Source organism: Schistocerca nitens, chromosome 12 (genome assembly GCF_023898315.1).
Source record: "Schistocerca nitens isolate TAMUIC-IGC-003100 chromosome 12, iqSchNite1.1, whole genome shotgun sequence".
Taxonomy (NCBI): Eukaryota; Metazoa; Arthropoda; class Insecta; order Orthoptera; family Acrididae; genus Schistocerca; species Schistocerca nitens.
In genome coordinates, this window is record NC_064625.1 from 152,502,024 (window position 1) to 152,523,224 (window position 21,201).

The window sequence follows — 21,201 nt, forward strand, 5'->3', positions numbered from 1 at the left end:
CTCTTCAAAGAATTGGGTATACTAACTACTGCCTCTCAGTATATTTACTCCTTAATGAAATTTGTCCTAAATAATATATCTCTTTTTCCAACAAACAGCTCAGTTCATGCATACAATACCAGGAACAAAAATGATCTGCGCAAGGACTTAAAAGCACTTACTTTAGTTCAAAAAGGGGTCCACTACTCAGGAACACTCATCTTCAATAATTTGCCAGCAAACATAAAAAATTTATGTTACAAATAAAGATCAGTTTAAAAGGAGCCTGAAAGACTTACTAGTGGCCAACTCCTTCTACTCCATTGACAAATTTTTTAATAGAAACAAATGATGTATATATTCATACTATTAGTATTGTTATTTCAGCATAAAAAAAAATTGACATGTTCCATATCCACGAGGATCTCCTCAGCATGGATCTATGGAACGAAAAACTAATCTAATCTAATCTGCAAGATGTGAAAGTTACTTGCATACCAATGTATTTGTGTAGCCCTGTCCAACACGACACAAAAAACGTGTATGTATATCGGTGTTTTAGATACTAGTACCTATGTATATTAAAGTAATCATTCATTTTACGGAAATATGTTTACAGATATATGCATGGACTTTACAAGTGTAATTTTTAAAACTCCATGAAAACATGCTGCATCCAATAACATCATAAAAGTGGTGCACGGACAAATAAAACTATTAGTATTACTGCTATTACTAGCATGCATCCATTAACACTTCAAACTTGAAACTGTATTCTGAAGTGTAATGGCACAACCAGCTCTGTCTATCGGCAGCGTATGAAAGGTTTGATACACCCTTGTATTCTGATATGGAGTTTTTAAAGTAGCCTCGCGAGAGCTCTTGTTACCTTACATATAAACCCACCACTACAGTTAAATAAAGCAAGAGGATAAATGAGGGTAACAATAAAATGAGCTGGAGATAAAAATTCACTAACTGTAATGGACTTTGCAAAATGTGACTGATGCAAGAATTATATTCTAAGCAATAAAATAAATATAACTTCCGCAAACTTGACAGTTATTTGCTCATCACAGTACTAACAAACTTTCATGAAAGCAAATTAATTTTTCCCTGAAAAGACATACATAGCCCCACTTACCTTATAACAGAACCAGAATTGCTGCAGATTGGATTAAAATAATTATAGTGGTAATGCAGGGTATTTGGTCCTTAGTGAACCCACAGTTTACATTTGGAGAGGGCACACTGACAAAACATTGGGTTTTCACAACATGCACAACCAAAGAAAATAATTGCAATTAATCAGTTTCAGACATAACATGTAAAATTGAATAAGTATGACTTTTTCTTTTTATAAGAGTATATTAACACACATTTGTCTACACATCCATAAATATAGGCCATTAATAGGTAACACAAAAACATTTTTCAATAAATAAAACACTTATTATACCACAGTTTAAAGACTTTCTCATGTGAAATTTGACTTCCAAAGGAACTACTTAGGATGCCACAGGTGTATTCACATATAGTAATACAACTAAGATACACATCAATTCACAACCACAGAAAGAAATGGGGGGAAAAGTGAATCAGTCACTAATCAGTCTGCCTCATAAATACATTTCACAGCCACTGAAATGATGTTTTAGTTTACATCCAATTTAAATTTTTTATAGTATTTGGTTGATTCAGTCACTTTATAGATTCAAAACTTTTTATCAGTTTTGAGCACGACACTGATCATTTTCAGGACACAGTGTATCAAGCAGCAGCTCACACACAGAAATCTCACTTTATCACTAAAATACACAAAGTGTATGATCCTTTGAAATGAGCAATGATTGGTCAAAGCAGATAAAAAGTTGCTAAAGTAAAATGACTGTTTCAGTTGAATAAATATTGTAGAATACTAAATACCTCACTTGCACAATTTTTATTTCAGGGGACTGGTGTTTAGTTATAACAACATATATACAAAACTGGTCAGTTTGACAAATCTGCTTCTTACTGTCTTGCAAAAGTAACCTATTCAATGATAAAGTATTGGAACTCCTGAAGCATATTTACAAATACACTTTAATGTCATAATAGCATATTACCTTATACGTCATTTTTGCTCCCTTTGCACCACCATGGGATCGAATGACACCTGGAGATATGATGTTTTGACACTGAACAGTGGATGCGTATTTTTAGGTGTGCATTGAAAATGTGGATTGACTTTCACCATAACATACTGCTGGTGCTTACAATTTATCGTGCAAATGATCCCTGGAACATACAATTAATTAAGAAATTTGCAATAAACAATATCTGGAACAGTACATATCCATTATTGTGGTGGATGGTACACATCAATTCATCACCAGCAATATGTCATTAGAGCCATTGCTCTTGTGGTATCATGTCTTTTAGAGAAATAAAAATACTTAATCTTAAAAAGAACCAAAAGTGTGCAAATGAAGAGAATTCATGTACACTTACCCTAGCACAATATTCTTTCAGCATCAGGTAGGAACTCTGTTGCAGGTTGTGCTAAATTATGTTTCACTACAGACTTAATAGATTAAACACAGACATATTAAATGCTGAGTGAAAAACACTTACGCTAATTGTACTGCAGAAAATTATGGCTGTATTAAAGAAAGCACTCCTGTGAAAGCTGAAGTTGGCTGTAGACCTTTCAAAACTACCAGTGATTTTTATTTAGATTTGACATCTGACAACTCCTTGAAAGATCCTAACTATCTGCCAGCAACAAATCACCATGACAGTGATGGTATGTGTAAGTCGTGCAGTGTTAATACAAAGGAATTGATTCAATATAAAAGCATAACAATTGTTTATACATAAATAAGAACTTTAAAGTCAATAATTCGCCACAGAGTGTTAACCAGCAAACCAATACTAGTGTCATTTATAGATTTCAAGAAAGCATTTGATTGTATAGACAGAGAAATGATGGATAAGGTCATTAGAGAATTTGGTGTTACATCAAAACTAGCAAACATAATTCGTGATACACTAACAGGTGCAGTATCTAAAGTCAAATTTATGGGAGAAGTATCTCAGCCTTTTGAAATAAAAACTGGTGTTAGACAGAGTGATGGTTTATCACCTTTACTGTTTAACTGTGTTCTAGAAAAACTTGAAAGGATCTGGAATTCGGAGCTAAAAAAATCACAAAATTGAACCAATAACTCTGGGAAGGAAAACAAATGGAATTAAGGTAAACTGCTTGGCTTTTGCGGATGATTTCGCAATACTTCCAGAAAACCTGACAAGCAGTTACTCAAATAAACATTCTGGAAAAATCAGCAAACAGAACTGGTCTCAAAATTTCAGCTGAAAAAGCAAAATTCATGACAAATATAAAAAAATGCACCAAAATACATAGAAACACAAATAGGTAAAATAGAGCAAGTAAATAAATTTAAATATCTTGGAGAAACTATACAACAGAATGGATTAGCAAAATCTGCAATAGATGTAAGAATTAACAAAATGGGAAGAGCATATGGTTTGAACAAAAATAAATAACAACAAGAAATGTATATCTAGAAAAACAAAACTAAAACACTACACCACAGTGGTACGACCAGAATGTTTATATGCATCTGAATGCCTAACGATGAACTATAAGATGGACAAACTAGAGGTACTGGAAAGAAGGATTATTAGAAAAATAATGGGTGCAATGAAAACTGCAGATGGTTGGAAAATAAGAAGTAATGAGGAGATCTACGAAAATATAGAGAAAATATCTGAAGTAATGGCCAAACGTCTCTACCGAATGGATGGAAATAGACTAACAAAACAAATACTCCTATATTTCTGGAAGAAGAAATCGACAATAGCACGGACTACAGAAGTAAGAAAAGATCTTGAAAGAAAGAACATCAAAGAATCAGAAATAGCAGAAAGAAACCGTTTTAAAAACAAAATACTAAATTTGGAAGGCTTTCAAAGTAGAAGAAATAAAAAATTGGGAACAACATGGACAGAAGAAAGGAAGAGACTTCATGGGGAGAAAATGAGGGAATACTGGAAAAATAGGAAACAACAACAAAGGAAGAAGAGGAACTGAAGTTGTTAACGTGATCCTAGTTGGTCAATACGATTTTTTTTTTAACCTACACAATTCCTCTCAAGTTATTAAGGTTACATTTCTCAATTTTATACAACAGTATGGAAGAGACTAATGTGGGCAGAAATAATTTGCAAGTGGAATTTTTCATTCTCCAAAAAAATTAGCCTGCCAGGAGACACCACCTCATCGAAGGCATCTTCAGTGCCAAATGAGAGGGACTGCGTGCCCCGTCAAGGTCGAGAGCTGTGTCGGCGGGAGCACAGCAACCGGCAGGGTCAACTGACCCGGAGTGGTCTTGACCGAGGAGCCACACAAAGTGTGTCCCACAACACAGGCCAGTGAGGGATCTAAGAGGTGTGGTGAAGCCAGTTTCTCTAAGGGAGAAGCCTGACCCCCAGGCTGAGGTTTGGGCACGGGCTGATAACCCCATGCTGTAATACATATATATAAAGGGCAATTGAGAAAACACAACAGAAGCCTCACATACTGGATGGAAAATACGTATCACAACCCCAGCAAAGGAAACGTGTAAAGAACCTGACAACAACAACGTGGAATGTGAGGGCGACGACTCAGCCTGGAACAATTAAAGAAATAGCCACTGAAATCTTAAATTTTAAGTATAACATTGTAGGCTACAGGAAATAAGGTGGCAAGGAAGTGAGCAGATTGACAAACCCAAGTATTCATTGGTGTATAGTGGGTCAGAGGAAATAATGGGTCAATTTGGAACAGTTTTATAATAACAAGGAAAAATAGGGAAAGCTATTAATGAAAGATTGTGCAAACTTACAATATGAGAGCAATTTTGTAACATATCAACAGTAAGTGAACATGTGGCAATGGAAGAATAGGCGAATATAATAAAAGAACAGTTTTATAAAGATCTCAAAAAGTATGTTGCACAGTACCTAAGCACGGCTCGATGTCAGTAGCCGGAAATTTTAACAAAAAAATTGGAAGGAATGAACATGAACACGGAGACTCTGGAAAGCATTCAGTGCACAAAAAAACAATGAAAATGGAGATCTACTATGCCAGATCTCAGGAAGTAATAATATGATAACTAAGAGCTTCCCACACAAAGGGATTCATCTCTGTTGAATAATCAACCATACTGACCACATTTTCATTAATACCCATAGCTCCACCTCAATTATAGACGGACAGACCTGCAGAGGGCAAAATTGTGACTCAGATCACTATGTAGCAAAATCAGCCTCGAGAGAGAGAAACTGTCATTAGTGAACAGCAGTAGAACAGAAAAAAGCACAAATTGGAGTGGCCAGAGATAGCAGTCATGTGTCCATGAAGTGTGCTTGCTTGTGTGAATATGTGTGTGTTTCCTTTTTGAAGAATGCTTTGTGCGAAAGCTCAATGCGTAACTGTCTTTCCGTTGTGCCGTTCTGCAACTCGACGTGTCATCTTCGCGGTAAGTAGCAGTCTATCCTTTTCACAATATTTTTAATACAGATATCTTAGTATCAGTAACATTAAGAAAAAGTTGGTAAAGATTAAAATTGATCAAGGTGCCAGTGCCGGACAGCCGCAGCTGCTATAGCCTCTGTTTTAACCATAATATATCGTACATTAGCTGAAGAACAAACTGTACACTAGTCTAATGGAAGCACAGGTTCTTTCATGTGAGTTCCACAGAAAAAGAAATTCACCATTCGGAAACAAGATGCTCACATATATTCGAAGTTTCTGTCGAGGGCTTCAAAAAAACAACATCAAGACCCAAGCTGTATCAGGAAAAACACACGCAACTGAATTTGATCTGAAGGCGGTCTGCCACTATCCAAAGACAGACACACTAAAGCAGTGTTTTGTTGACAAAGACTTGCTGTGTAAAACCTAATTGTACACAATACAACTTCGAAAGAAACCGCATGCTACATGTGGAATGAAAGGACCATCAAACATGTATCTGCAGAAAGCGCTTTATCATTGTATAGCTTTCTAGAAGGGGGAGGGGGGAGCTTTTTTTCCTTTTCCGATACATGTGGAGGGCAAAACAGAAATGCAAATGTGCTTGCCATGTTCCTGTATGCTGTTGCTCATTTTGATAACCCTGTAATAAATCACATGTTTTTTTAGCAATAACACTTGCAACTGGAGTGCAGCTATGTTCGTACCTCAGTAGAGGAAAATACAAGACCACTTGATATATTTGATCCATCAGAAAGGGTCGCAATCATTAGAATTACAAATGAAAATACGATGTCAGTGTAGCTTAGCAGAAGGTTGTACTGAATTTCCCAGAATTAAGATGCTATAAGAAAAAGAACAGAAAAGTTGAGTGCTAGAAATAATTTCAACTGGCTCAACATAATTTGGTTTCAGCAATGAAAAGAAAACTCTGAATACATATATTTTAAATACAGCAGTACTTCTGAAGAATTTAAAAGAATGGAAATCTCCCAAAGAACTAAAACAAAGCTGCAAGAATCTTTCAAACTTCAGACTTTGTAGTCTTCTTCAAACCCAACAAAGAAAGATATGCTCTAGGGTCTTGTATAAATTTGCAACATGGGCATTAAACTGAAGCAGTATCATCATTTTGACAAGTCACTATTGGAGATACAAAAGCTGGTCAAGCAACAGAAATCAATGCTGTTGATGACTAAAGTATATTCAACTTTCAGTAATGTATGGTTCACTGATATTTGCAGAAATAAATACAATTTTATGTTTCTTATGTATTACAACATGTTGTCAATGTGGAAATCATTTTTAATGTTAAAATCACATGGCATTATAATTGCTGTGGTTTATGTAATTTCTGAGGAATTGTCACATACTTATAAATGTATAAAACTGACTACAGTGCAGAAAAATAAATTTTGTATATTCGTGCATTCTTTGTTATCGTTGTTATTACTATATTGTACCAACATGTTTAAAGTCAAAACAACATATCCATAATAGTGTTCATTTTCTTGTCCCGTGGTAGTTAATGTGTAAACACTCTCCCAGAACCATGAGGTATGATGATTTTTAGCAACATGAACTTATTTGCAGCAGTGGTAGTGTCTGCACTGTTACCTTGAAACACTCCTTCTGTATGTATGTCGTTATGGCTCTAAACCCCCAGATCTCTAATATGATGGCCTAATACATCACAATCCTTGTCTCTGTATGTCACCATCTAATTAAACCCATTTGTTTCTGAACAGTAAGTCAAAAACTTCTAATTAAAATTTTGCAATGTATGAAAATATTTTGATTACAGTATTTATGATAGCAGACCTCATTTTATGTGACCAATACACCTTTTTTTTATTATTACTGTTATTAAAATCTTAAGTGACTGCAGAGGAAGCTGTGGACAAACTGCACAATTTTAACCACTCCCTGGCACAAACGCGAACAGTTCATCCACAGCTGCCCATTCAGGGGAACCACTCACAAGGATTACACTGATACACCTAAATTCTAATGATCACAGCCCATGTAAAGCATCAAATACAGCATAAAGCGAAGCATTGACACAACACCGAGTGGTTATAGGAAACAGTACCAATATCATTAGCTGCCACAGCAGCTTTCAGTATGAACTGTCTGTATAAAGATGAAAACTTATGCTATCGTCGTTAGGAAACACCTCACCTCACCATCTTATCCCTTTGCTCATTTACTCGTTAGGAAGCACCTCATCACCTTATCTGTTTGCTCATTTACTATTCACATCTTTCAATGTCTTCTCAATTGACATAATTTACTACAAAGAGTAGAAATTCTCTCATATTTTGACAAGAATTCAATACTCAACAAATCTGCTATAAGTAATCATTCTTGTTGATACAATCAAAAGTACAGATAATCCTAACCAGCCTCACCAATATGTTATCAGTTCACATTATCATTCAAGTACTCTCTTGCTACACTGTAACACAGTGCTAGTCAATACATCCAGCATGCATAATTTTACAAACTTAATTGCAGTACCGTAGACTAAGTTCAGCAGTCTCTCTCTCTCTCTCTCTCTCTCTCTCTCTCTCTCTCTCTCTCTCTCAATCTCTCTATTTTTTAAGGTGAGGGGTAGGGGGCGCAGGTTGAAATGAGCGAATGTGGGGGTGGGGTAGAACACACAATATGATGAACACAGCAGTCATCTATCTTATGTAACAACTCTGTGATTATTATCAAGTTGTGTCATTGGCAAGATGGAACACACCACCTTTTTCTTCAAACGTATTTACTGGTTTGTAAGTTTTACACGTTACTGAATTTGAAGCAAAGCAGCATCTCTAGGCACCTTGATAGGATGCATAAAATAACAGATATTTGCAAACTTCTGCTGCCTCATACAGACCTGGGGTATTACACTACCAGTCTGTCTATACCAACCTTACCAGCAAAATGATATTACAATAAAATTGCTGGAAGGAACTCAGACAACTGGTCTATACTGGGGTGATGTGGAACAAAGTCTTTCCGCTGTGTCACCCCACCTACAGATTATATTTTACAGTTATACTGTTACTAGCAACAAGGCCCAGCTTCACATAGGTAGCATTAAGTATTTTGCTTGTATCTAGGTCTGAAAGTTGAATTTTGTAGGGAAGTTCTTGTAGAATGTAAACACTTTAGGCTTAGAGGAGACCACTCACTGAAAAGCAGAAGTGTTGAATTGTCAATAGGCACACACGAAAGGAAGAAATATTGCTAGCTTTTGCAGTTACTCCCTGATGAGCTAGAGGTAATGACAAACGCACGCACCTATGCCCCATCAGCTACACTGACAGTGCCAATACTATTTTGCAGCTGGTGGACTGGTTGTGGAGGAGGTAGTGTCAGGTGGGGGAGGGGGCAGAAGAGAGGGAGGCAGAGAAAGGGATTGGGGACGGGTGGCTAGTATCTCGGAGGGAACTGGCTAGTTTGGCGGCTAGGAATACTGGGAGGGAGGGGTGGCAGGTATATGTGCTGGAACAATGTAGTGGCCAGTGGTCAGTGGTACATACTGAAGGTGACAGGGAGACATGAATTTGGGGGGGGGGGGGGGGGTAACAGGACGGAGTACGACGAAGCTTTTGGGTGGGGATGCGGGGACAGTGGGTTACCTAAGGTTGACACCACCCACCACCCTCCGCCCTACAGTTTCCACTTACTCTATCCTGTCACCCCTCCCAGTTCACTTTCCAATGTTGCCTTCGGTGTGTACCACTTCACATTGGCCACAACAATTGTGCGTTATGTGCCTAACCCATATACCTGCCACCCCTCCATCCCAATTTCCTAGCTGGCAAATCGGCCACCTCCCTCCAAGCTGCCATCCACCCATCCGGTCCCTCTCGGTGCCTCCTCTTCCTCCTACCTTTACCCACCCAATCCAATACCACACCCACCACAACCTGCCCACCTCTTGCAACATAGCATTGGCACTGTCAGTCTAGCTGGCACTATGTAAGGGCACAGGTGTGTGTGTGTGTGTGTGTGTGTGTGTGTGTGTGTGTGTATGTGTGTGTGTGTGTGTGTGTGGAGGGGGGAGGGGGGGGTGTGTGTCCTCTAGCTCAGCAAAGGATAAAAGCTAGAAGGTTTTCAGAAAGGAAGTGTGCACTGATATGAAACTTTGGGGCAGATTAAAACTGTGGATCGTACCAAGATACGAACTTGGGACCTTTGCCTTTCACAGGCAAGAGCTCTATCGACTGAGCTAGCAAAGCACAACTCATCCTCAAAGCTTTACTTTTGCCAGTGTTCACCAGTACCTCGTCTCCCACACTTCACAGAGGCTCTCCAGCAAAACTTGCACGACTAACACTCCTCGAATGGAGGATATTGTGGAGACGTGGCTTAGCCACTGCCTAGGGGATGTCTCAAGAAGGGAATTAAGCCATGTCACCCTAGGATCCTTTCTTTGAAGAGTGCTAGTCTTACAAGTCTCGCAGGAGAGCTTCTGTTAAGTTTGGAAGGCAGGAGACGAGGTACTTGTGGAAGTAAAGCTGTGAGAACAGGTTGTGAGTCACGGTTGGGTAGCTCAGTCGGTAGAGCACTTGTTTGCAAAATCCAAAGGTCTCGAGTTCAAGTCTCGGTCCAGTACACAGTTTTAATCTGGCAGGAATTTCAAGTTCCTTTCTTTTGTGTGTGCATATCAACAACTTAACACTCCTGTTTTTTGGTGAGTGGTCTCCTTAAACCCAAATCCAATAGTTTCCATTGAATCTCCACATCACTTAGTGGTGAATGATACAGTAGTTTGAAAGGCACATTGGGAAACAGTGACACAGTGGGGATTCAATTCTACAAGCTTCCCACTTCTAACTAGACGCATTACCACTAGATCACCATACCATATGCGAGCTTGTAGATTTCAATTCACACATCCTGTCAAGGCATAAAAAATGAAGCTATCTAGCTTCAAAATAGATAGCGAGTAAAACTGGCACCAATAAATATATCTGATGAAAAAGGGGAAAAATTGTGTTCTAGTAACACTGAACAGCTCACTTCCCTAAGCACTGCCTTCTGCATACATGAAAGAATAAAGGTGTGGCATGTTCCAGACACATCATAATTAACATTCCTAGTGTGTTTTGGTTGCTGGATCATCGTGTTAAAGAAGATGAAACGTTTTTTTAAATAATCATCAGTAGAGATGAAGTGTAATTTTATCACTTTGAAATGTAACATCTTGGAATGAAAACAGCCAGAGTCTCCAGCCACAACGAAATTCTTGAGTGAACCCTCTGTAGGAAGAATGAAGCTCTATTTTTTGGCACACACAAGGGCCAGTTCTGGAACATTACCTGCACCTGAGGACAGTGGAAACCTTGAGCAACAATGGAAGAAAAGTACAGGTACTAGGAAATGAAACAAGGTGAGAAACAATGGATCTAAGGAGATTATGACATTAGCAGTAGGCCTTTATGTTTTCCAGCATTGAATGTTCACTTTTGATCAAAGTATTTTAAATGCATTTCATTTATCAACTGTTGATTTGGTTTTGCCAACTGTCACTTACTCTCTCCTTTAACTCCGGCAATTTAGAAGATGCCGCCACAGAATATAGGCACTTGCTCTGTGCGCCAATAATGACAGCGAAATATGGGGAAGCATCAATGATCAATTTTGTTTGGAGTTTCCCAGTAAGGCAGTTATTTTGAACATAAGAACTTAAAAAAAATGCTCATTTCATTTTCAATAGTGCACCACATGGGCATTTCCTTCAGTTTACAACTTTTTGCACTAAAATACATCCCAATAACAGCTTTGTTCACAGTTGCAACAAGAGAAATTAACTGCATCACAAAATTCCTAATTTAACTTAACTGATGTCTTTGGACAAACCCGAAAGCTGTCCAACAATCCTAACTAATACACTTGATATGTAACATCTATATAGCTAAATGTTTAAGAAAACTGTAAGGTATTTGTTTGAGCAATAATGAATCAATCACATATATAACACAGATACAATTAGTGACTAGAATAAATTCTATGAAACCTAATACAACATACAAAATTGACTTGCAACATTATTTTGAAATACTTGTTGGTACTATTAAAAGAAAATTATCCACCCTTTAGAAACAAGAGCCATAAAATAACATTACTGCAAAATTGCAGGTAATGTTACAGAAAACTTTTCTTCTTTCTTTCAGGTAACAAATTTCATCAAAGATCAGAGCATTTCACACTGTAGTGAGAATTTTCATATTCTGAATCACACATGCAACATTCGTTTATTCTTCAAATGTGAAATTTCAGGGTCACTCTCAATGCTGGATCACTCGAGCTCCCCATTCTCCAGAAACAGGAGCGAGACGTCGACGTCTTCAATGTCGCTGCAGGCACCGCCGGCGCAGTAATTCTCAGAGTTGTAGTTTCCGGCTGCGTTGCCACCACCTGGAGCCGCTCCGTTCCCTCCACCCACATGATCATCATCATCGTCATCGTCATCGTAATCGGAGGAGTCGTCACTCAAGTCGCTCTCAGAGAACACCGACGGAGGCTCGTCACGCACCATGCCAAAAATCTGCAGATCGGCCATTCGCTCGTGCAATTCTTCCACGACGCTTCTATCACCCTGGCTGTTCTCTAGATGTAGCTTCCTGTGCACAGATTGAAAAAACTTAATTGTTAATACAGTAAGCATTATATTTCCCACTTATTTCCTTTCTTTCTTCAACAGTCATATGACAATACTGTGGAGCAAGGTAACTGACGAACTATTTTTTATCTTGTGAGTCACTTGCAAGAATGAAACATTGAGGGACATTCAGTTACATTTCACTGATATACTGTTACTGGATAATCCATTCATTCAGGTGTTTTATTTATGGAATTTAATTCAGATAACAGAGTCCACACCAGATACAGTGGCCGAAGCACAGTAACCAATTTTCATCCAAAGCACTGTGTGAGCTCATTTTTTGTTAGGAAAGCGAGGTCGAAACTGTTTGCCCCGTTTTGGCTGGTCAGCAATGACAGAATCGAGGCACACACCTCGCAATCTTCCTCAAACGATTTTACAGAAACTATTTGTTAAGAAAAGTCATTTTGCTGTTACTTATAGTTTCAAATATCAGCTTCTTGATGATATGCCCATCATTTCATTCACGGTCATAGTTATTGTGATATTTCCACAGAAGTAAGACACTGCACAAAGTTCGAAAATGTTTGCAATGGAATATAGGGCTCTCTATGCAGATGACGAAGAAATTGAAGAAATGTATGATGAAATAAAAGAAATTATTCAGATAGAGAAGGGAGACGAAAATTTAATAGTCATGAGTGACTGGAATTCAGTAGTAGGAAAAGGGAGAGAAGAAAACATGGATTGGGGCTAAGAAATGAAAGAGGAAGCCGTCTGGTATAATTTTCCACAGAGCACAACTTAATCATAGCTAACACTTGGTTCAAGAATCATAAAAGAAGGTTGTATACATGGAAGAAGCCTGGAGATACTGAGAGGTTTAAGATAGATTATATAATGGTAAGACAGAGATTTAGGAACCAGGTTTTAAATTTTAAGACATTTCCAGGGGCAGATGTGGACTCTGACCACAATCTATTGGTTATGAACTGTAGATTAAAACTGAAGAAACGGAAAAAAGGTGGGAATTTAAGGAGATGGGACCTGGATAAACTGACTAAACCAGAGGTTGTACAGAGTTTCAGGGAGAGCATACAGGAACAATTGACAGGAATTGGGGAAAGAAATACAGTAGAAGAAGAATGGGTAGCTTTGAGGGATGAAGTAGTGAAGGCAGCAGAGGATCAAGTAGGTAAAAAGACGAGAGCTAGTAGAAATCCTTGGGTAACAGAAGAAATACTGAATTGAATTGATGAAAGAAGAAAATATAAAAATTCAGTAAAAGAAGCAGGCAAAAATGAATACAAACGTCTCAAAAATGAGATCAACAGGAAGTGCAAAATGGCTAAGCAGGGATGGCTAGAGGACAAATGTAAGGATGTAGAGGCTTATCTCACTAGGGGTAAGATAGATACTGCCTACAGGAAAATTAAAGAGACCTTTGGAGAATAGGAAACCACTTGCATGAATATGAAGAGCTCAGATGGAAACCCAGTTCTCAGCAAAGAAGGGAAAGCAGAAAGGTGGAAGGAGTATATAGAGGGTCTATACAAGGGCGATGTATTTGAGGACGATATTATGGAAATGGAAGAGGATGTAGATGAAGATGAAATGGGAGATATGATACTGCGTGAAGAGTTTGATAGAGCACTGAAAGACCTGAGTCAAAACAAGGCCCCGGGAGTGGACAACATTCCATTAGAACTACTGACACCCTTGGGAAAGCCAGTCATGACAAAACTCTACCATCTGGTGAGCAAGATGTATGAGACAGGCGAAATGCCCTCAGACTTCAAAAAGAATATAATAATTCCAATCCTAAAGAAAGCAGGTGTTGACAGATGTGAAAATTACCGAACTATCAGTTTAACAAGTCACGGCTGCAAAATACTAACGCGAATTCTTTACAGACGAATGGAAAAACTAGTAGAAGTGGACCTCGGGGAAGATCAGTTTGGATTCCATAGAAATACTGGAACACGTGAGGCAATACTGACCCTACGACTTATCTTGGAAGCTAGATTAAGGAAAGGCATACCTACGTTTCTAGCATTTGTAGACTTAGAGAAAGCTTTTGACAATGTTGACTGGATTACTCTCTTTCAGATTCTGAAAGTGGCAGGGGTAAAATACAGGGAGCGAAAGGCTATTTACAATTTGTACAGAAACCAGATGGCAGTTATAATAGTCGAGGGGCATGAAAGGGAAGCAGTGGTTGGGAAGGGAGTGAGACAGGGTTGTAGCCTATCCCCGATGTTATTCAATCTGTATATTGAGCAAGCAGTGAAGGAAACAAAAGAAAAATTCGGAGTAGGTATTAAAATCCATGGAGAAGAAATAACAACTTTGAGGTTCGGCGATAACATTGTAATTATGCCAGAGACAGCAAAGGACTTGGAAGGGCAGTTGAACGGAATGGATAGCGTCTTGAAACGAGGATATAAGATGAACATCAACAAAAGCAAAACGAGGATAATGGAATGTAGTCGAATTAAGTCAGATGATGCTAAGGGAATTAGATTAGGAAATGAGACACTTAAAGTAGTAAAGGAGTTTTGCTATTTGGGGAGCAAAGTAACTGATGATGGTAGAAGTAGAGATATAAAATGTAGACTGGCAATGGCAAGGAAAGCGTTTCTGAAGAAGAGAAATTTGTTAACATCGAGTATAGATTTAGGTGTCAGGAAGTCATTTCTGAAAGTATTTGTATGGAGTGTAGCCATGTATGGAAGTGAAACATGGACGATAACCAGTTTGGACAAGAAGAGAATAGAAGCTAATAGAAGCTAATCCCCTCAGCATCACCCGATTTAATTTGACTACATTCCATTATCCTCGTTTTGCTTTTGTTGATGTTCATCTTATATCCTCGTTTCAAGACGCTATCCATTCCGTTCAACTGCCCTTCCAAGTCCTTTGCTGTCTCTGGCAGAATTACAATGTTATCGCCGAACCTCAAAGTTGTTATTTCTTCTCCATGGATTTTAATACCTACTCCAAATTTTTCTTTTGTTTCCTTCACTGCTTGCTCAATATACAGATTGAATAACATCAGGGAGAGGCTACAACCCTGTCTCACTCCCTTCCCAACCACTGCTTCCCTTTCATGCCCCTCGTCTATTATAACTGCCATCTGGTTTCTGTACAAATTGCAAATAGCCTTTTGCTCGCTGGATTTTACCCCTGCCACCTTCAGAATTTGAAAGAGAGTATTCCAGTCAACATTGTCAAAAGCTTTTTCTAAGTCTACAAATGCCTGAAATGTAGGTTTGCCTTTCCTTAATCTTTCTTCTAAGATAAGTCGTAGGGTCAGTATTGCCTCACGTGTTCCAGTATTTCTACGGAATCCAAACTGATCTTCCCCGAGGTCAGCTTCTACCAGTTCTTCCATTCGTCTGTAAAGAATTCGTGTTAGTTTTTTTTGCATCCGTGACTTATTAAACTGATTCTTCGGTAATTGTCACATCTGTCAACACCTGCTTTCTTTGGGATTGGAATTATTATATTCTTCTTGAAGTCTGAGGGTATTTCGCCTGTCTCATACATCTTGCTCACCAGATGTTAGGTACAAGTGGTTCTCTTTAATTTTCCTGTAGGCAGTATATATCTTCCAGACCACTGCGGTCTGGACAGAGAACTCAGAAAGAGACTCATAAAATGTCTTGTATGGAGTGTTCTTCTATATGGCGCTGAAACATGGACTATGAGGAAAAAAGACAGAGAAAGGCTGGAGGCTTTTGAGATCTGGACATGGCGGAAGATGGAAAGAATAAGTTGGATGGACAGAGTAAGAAATGAAGAGGTACTGAGAAGAGTGGGAGAGAAAAGACAGTTACTAGATGTAATAAAGAGAAGAAAAAGAAATTGGATTGGGCATATATTAAGAATGACGGACTGATAAAAACAGTTTTAGAAGGTTATGTAGAAGGGAAAAGGAAGAGAGGAAGGAAGAGATTTCAGATACTGGATGACATGATGGACGGTACAACATACAGCAGCCTTAAGAAGGAAGCAATGGATCGCAGAAAATGGAGAGGCAAAGGACCTGCTAATATAGTAGACAACTGATGATGATGAGTATCTATCTTACCCCTAGTGAGGTAAGCCTCTACATCCTTACATTTGTCCTCTAGCCATCCCTGCTTAGCCATTTTGCACTTCCTGTCGATCTCATTTTTGAGACATTTGTATTCCTTTTTGCCTGCTTCATTTACCGCATTTTTATATTTTCTCCTTCCATCAATTAAATTCAATATTTCTTCTGTTACCCAAGGATTTCTACTAGCCCTCGTCTTTTTACCTACTTGATCCTCTGCTGCCTTCACTACTTCATCCCTCAAAGCTACCCATTCTTCTTCTACTGTATTTCTTTCCCCCATTCCTGTCAATTGTTCCCGTATGCCATTCCTGTCAATTGTTCCCGTATGCTCTCCCTGAAACTCTGTACAACCTCTGGTTTAGTCAAGTTTATCCACGTCCCATGTCCTTAAATTCCCACCTTTTTTCAGTTTCTTCAGTTTTAATCTACAGTTCATAACCAATAGATTGTGGTCAGAGTCCACATCTGCCCCTGGAAATGTCTTACAATTTAAAACCTGGTTCCTAAATCTCTGTCTTACCATTATATAATCTGTCTGATACCTTTTAGTATCTCCAGTATTCTTCCAGGTATACAACCTTCTTTTATGATTCTTGAACCAAGTGTTAGCTATGATTAAGTTATGCTCTGTGCAAAAGTCTACAAGGCGGCTTCCTCTTTCATTTCTTAGCCCCAATCCATATTCACCTACTACGTTTCTTCTCTGCCTTTTTCTACTACCGAATTCCAGTCACCCATGACTATTACATTTTCATCTCCCTCTCTATCTGAATAAATTCTTGTATTTCATCATACATTTCTTCAATTTCTTCGTCATCTGCAGAGCTAGTTGGCATATAAACTTGTACTACTGTAGTAGGCGTAGGCTTCGTATCTATCTTGGCCACAATAATGCGTTCACTATGCTGTTTGTAGTAGCTTACCCGAACTCCTATTTTTTTTATTCATTATTAAACCTACTCCTGTATTACCCCTACTTGATTTTGTATTTATAACCCTGTATTCACCTGACCAAAAGTCTTGCTCCTGCCACCGAACTTCGCTAATTCCCACTATATATAACTTTAACCTACCCATTTCCATTTTTAAATTTTCTAACCTACCTGCCCGATAAAGGGATCTGACATTCCACCCTCCGATCCGTAGAACGCCAGTTTTCTTTCTCCTGATAACAACATCCTCTTGAGTAGTCCCTGCCCGGAGATCCAAATGGGGGACTATTTTACCTCCAGAATATTTTACCCAAGAGGATGCCATCATCATTTATCCATACAGTAAAGCTGCATGCCCTCGGGAAAAATTACGGCTGTAGTTTCCCCTTGCTTTCATCCGTTCACAGTACCAGCACAGCAAGGCCGTTTTGGTTAGTGTTAAAAGGCCAGATCAGTCAATCATCCAGACTGTTGCCCCTCAAACTACTGGAAAGGCTGCTGCCCCTCTTCAGGAACTACACGTTTGTCTGGCCTCTCAACAGATACCCCTCCGTTGTGGTTGCACCTACGGTACGGCTATCTGTATCGCTGAGGCACGCAAGCCTCCCCACCAATGGCAAGGTCCATGGTTCTGGTGCAAATCCTATACAAAATCAGACAATATCTCTACCACTCATCTTGGCAGAGGTAAGAAAGATCTAGTAGTATTGTCTCTGTTTAATGGCAGTACTGCTAAATCTTTCTCTTTAAAAGAAGATTTTTAACAACCATTTCTGCATTTGCTTCATTATCCTAAATTTTGGTTCCTGTTTCATTCATCAGTGTTCAAAACATTCACTTTGGAACCACTAACAGCCGTAGCTAAACCAGAAATTATTTGGGTTTTGTGAGAGGTCTTTTAATATGATTCCACTATGGCAGTCACTGAAGGCTTCACACATTGCCCTTTTGGCCGCTAATCACGTTTGCTGTATGAACCTGACTACAGATGAATGTGTGGAGTCCCGAGAGATGAAACTAATATCTCTCATCCAGTTTACTCAGTGTACTTTTTCTACTTGTTTTAGTTTCTCTTTGTACTAGGATAATATAGGTGAAACTACTTCACGGTGACTGATACCAGTTTGTATGTGGACACTTTTAAAGTGGTCCGGTCTACTGTTGCCATTGGGATGTAATGTATTTCCATTGTGAGTGGGCTTTCAACGTACCTGTTCTAAGCAATTTTCAGAGAAAGCATTCAGTATTGTTTTTCAGAATGTCCTGTCACACTCCCCAACTAAACTGTCATTTCCCAGTTGATTTTTGGATTCTTCCAATTATGGGCGTATTGTTGGGAAACTGTACGTACAAGCAAACTGAGGTTTTCTCCGAAGTTTTTAGTTTCACGGTTGGTAGAGGGATGTATGTCCACCACTAATACTGAATCTTGCCAAAACACTGTAATGCAGCTTCAATTGCTACTTCACTGGATACAAATTTCTTGCCTATAAATACACCACCTCCATTCCCCACTGACCTCTCCTTTCGACACACACAAGGATTATCCCAAATATCTCACTGCTGTCAATTTCAGGTGTTACTAGTTTTCTGTACCTAGTTCCACTGCTTCAAATTTTGGGTCTTGGTTGCAGATCCAGCAGCAGCAGATCACTAAGATTTTAAGTCTGATCTACTGGCAGCATTTCTTTCGGTCCCAGACTAATGTTTGGGCTCTCTTACAGCAGTAATGATTTGTACTGAAGTAGTGGAAGGAATGTTTAATTAGAATGATAACATCTAGAAACAACTGTTGATATCTAATGCTATGTTTAACTTTTATACCTTAATAGACTGAAAGAACACAATTGGTACCCTGTACTCATGTTCACAGATTCTTTTCACTGTCAATTCCTTCTGTGGCAGGATTTATAGAATCCTGTGGCTTTTACTTTTGTCATAAAACTTGTTCACACTTCTTCTGAACAGTAAGTTAAAACTGCGTAACAGTACAGTATCTTTAAAACAACACATGTAATAAATATAACAATATGGCATTTTATGTTTAAGGGTGAGAAAATTTAATGACCTGTTTTGTGGTGAGATCTCAGAAACATCAAACCAGTCAGTCCCACTGATACCACACTGTGCTGAGGTATACAAAAAGATCCTGGAGAGCAGAATCTAAACAAGGGTCAAAAATAAATTGAGAGAGAAGCCACATGGCTTCAGACCTGGGAGATCAACTGCTGACCTCATATCTGCAGTGATCCAGGAGCACCACTATGAATTTGGGTATGACCAGTAACTGCCATTCCGATACAGAAAAGGTATCTGTCAAAGAAAGGTCTGCAAAGCACTAGAAAAGAAGGAAGTGGAAAGAGGCAAGAAGAAGAGTGGAGGAGATGTATTGCGGAAGTCTTGAGTTGGGTGAAAGTGGGAAATGAAAGGACGAATTGGTTCCAGAAGATAATTTGTGTGAAACAGGGCAGTGCATTGTCACATCTCCCCTTCATTGTAGTCTTGAATGAAATAGTAACTAAGGTGGTAGGAAAAACTGGAGAAGATGAAAGCAGTGCTGTCCACGGATGACTTGACGATCTGGAGAAACGGTAGCTTATGAAAAATTATGTCCTCAGCACAATAATAAATGTGTTATGTCTTCACTTATGCTGTTCCCCAACCTACAGCACTTCTCGTTTCACCAGCTAACGATGGCCATTAAAAATTAGTTTCTTTCACTGAAAATGTATGTTTTACTATAATAACATGGTAGGTAATAAAGTTTTGTTTAATAACCTTATGGCAATTACCTTATTCTTTGTCTTCTGTCATTTTCCAAAATCTCATTGTGATACTTCAAACCGTTTATGAAATATGAGCAATGTTGCAGATATTTCCCTCTGGCTTTAACGCTGCTGTGCACAGTCACAAGCAAGTGAGACACCCCACATCAATTTTCTCCAGATTGGTGACAACGTTTAAAGAAAACTTCAGTATTTTAGCTAAATTACATATGCAGCAACGTATTATGTAATATGCACCAAATGCAAAACCGTAGTGAGCCATATTATTCATTGCAAATTTTTTCGAATTTTGCACAGAATCTTACTTCCATGTAACTACCACAATAACTATGATGATTAACAAACTGATGGGTACATCATGAATAAGCTGGTATATAAAACTATAAGTAACACAAAAATGAATTTTTTTATAAAATAGTTACTGTAAAACCATTTGAGAAAGAGTGTAGGGCGCGCTCTTTGAGTCTGTGCATCACTGTCCGGCCAAAAGTAGGCAAACTATGTCAGCCTCTCCTCCTGAACAAACAAACTAACATATAGTTCTTTTAATATAAGTGACATGTCCTGCTGTGGCAGGGAACAGAAGGGAACAAGCAGAAAAATGCTCCTGTTAGAGAACAAAAGAGGTGAGGTCATGTTAAAAAGAAAATGATTGGCAAGTGCAGTATCAGCTGCCTCATTCTATCTTTCTCAGGATCTTAAATTCTCCCAAAAATTTTGGCCTGTAAACATACTCACAGTTTTTATGCTGGGAGAGAAGGAGACATTGGCAGTGGGAGAGAAACGGAAAAGTAATAAATACCGAGAGGCAGTAGATAGTCGTCGTCGTATAGAAAGCGTGAAGGAGACAATGGCAGTGTGAGAGAACGACAGGGAAACAGTAGCAGTTGAACATAGTGAACACAGTTGACAGTGACAGAAAAGTGCCAGGAAAATACACTACTAGCCATTAAAATTGCTACATCAATAAGAAATGCAGATGATAAACAGGTATTCATTGGACAAATATATTATACAAGAACTGACATGCGATTACATTTTAACGCAATTTGGGTGCATAGATCCTGAGAAATCAGTACCCAGAACAACCACCCCTGGCCGTAATAACGGCCTTGATATGCCTGGGCATTGAGCCAAACAGAGCTTGGATGGCGTGTACAGGTACAGCTGCCCACGCAGCTTCAACACAATACCACAGTTCATTAAGAGTAGTGACTGGTATATTGGGAGGACCAGTTGCTCGGCCACCATTGACCAGACGTTTT

At 38.7% G+C, this 21,201-nt stretch overlaps 1 protein-coding gene across 1 annotated transcript in view; it reads right to left on the bottom strand.

The window, feature by feature from the left end:
- Positions 1–11,677: 11,677 nt before the first annotated feature.
- LOC126215171 (uncharacterized) overlaps positions 11,678–21,201 on the bottom strand; it is a 134,514-nt gene continuing 124,990 nt past the window's right edge. The window contains exon 9 of the mRNA XM_049941838.1: positions 11,678–12,135. Coding sequence (XP_049797795.1) covers positions 11,811–12,135 — 325 coding nt within the window. The 3' untranslated portion in view covers positions 11,678–11,810. The remainder of the gene's footprint in view (positions 12,136–21,201) is intronic.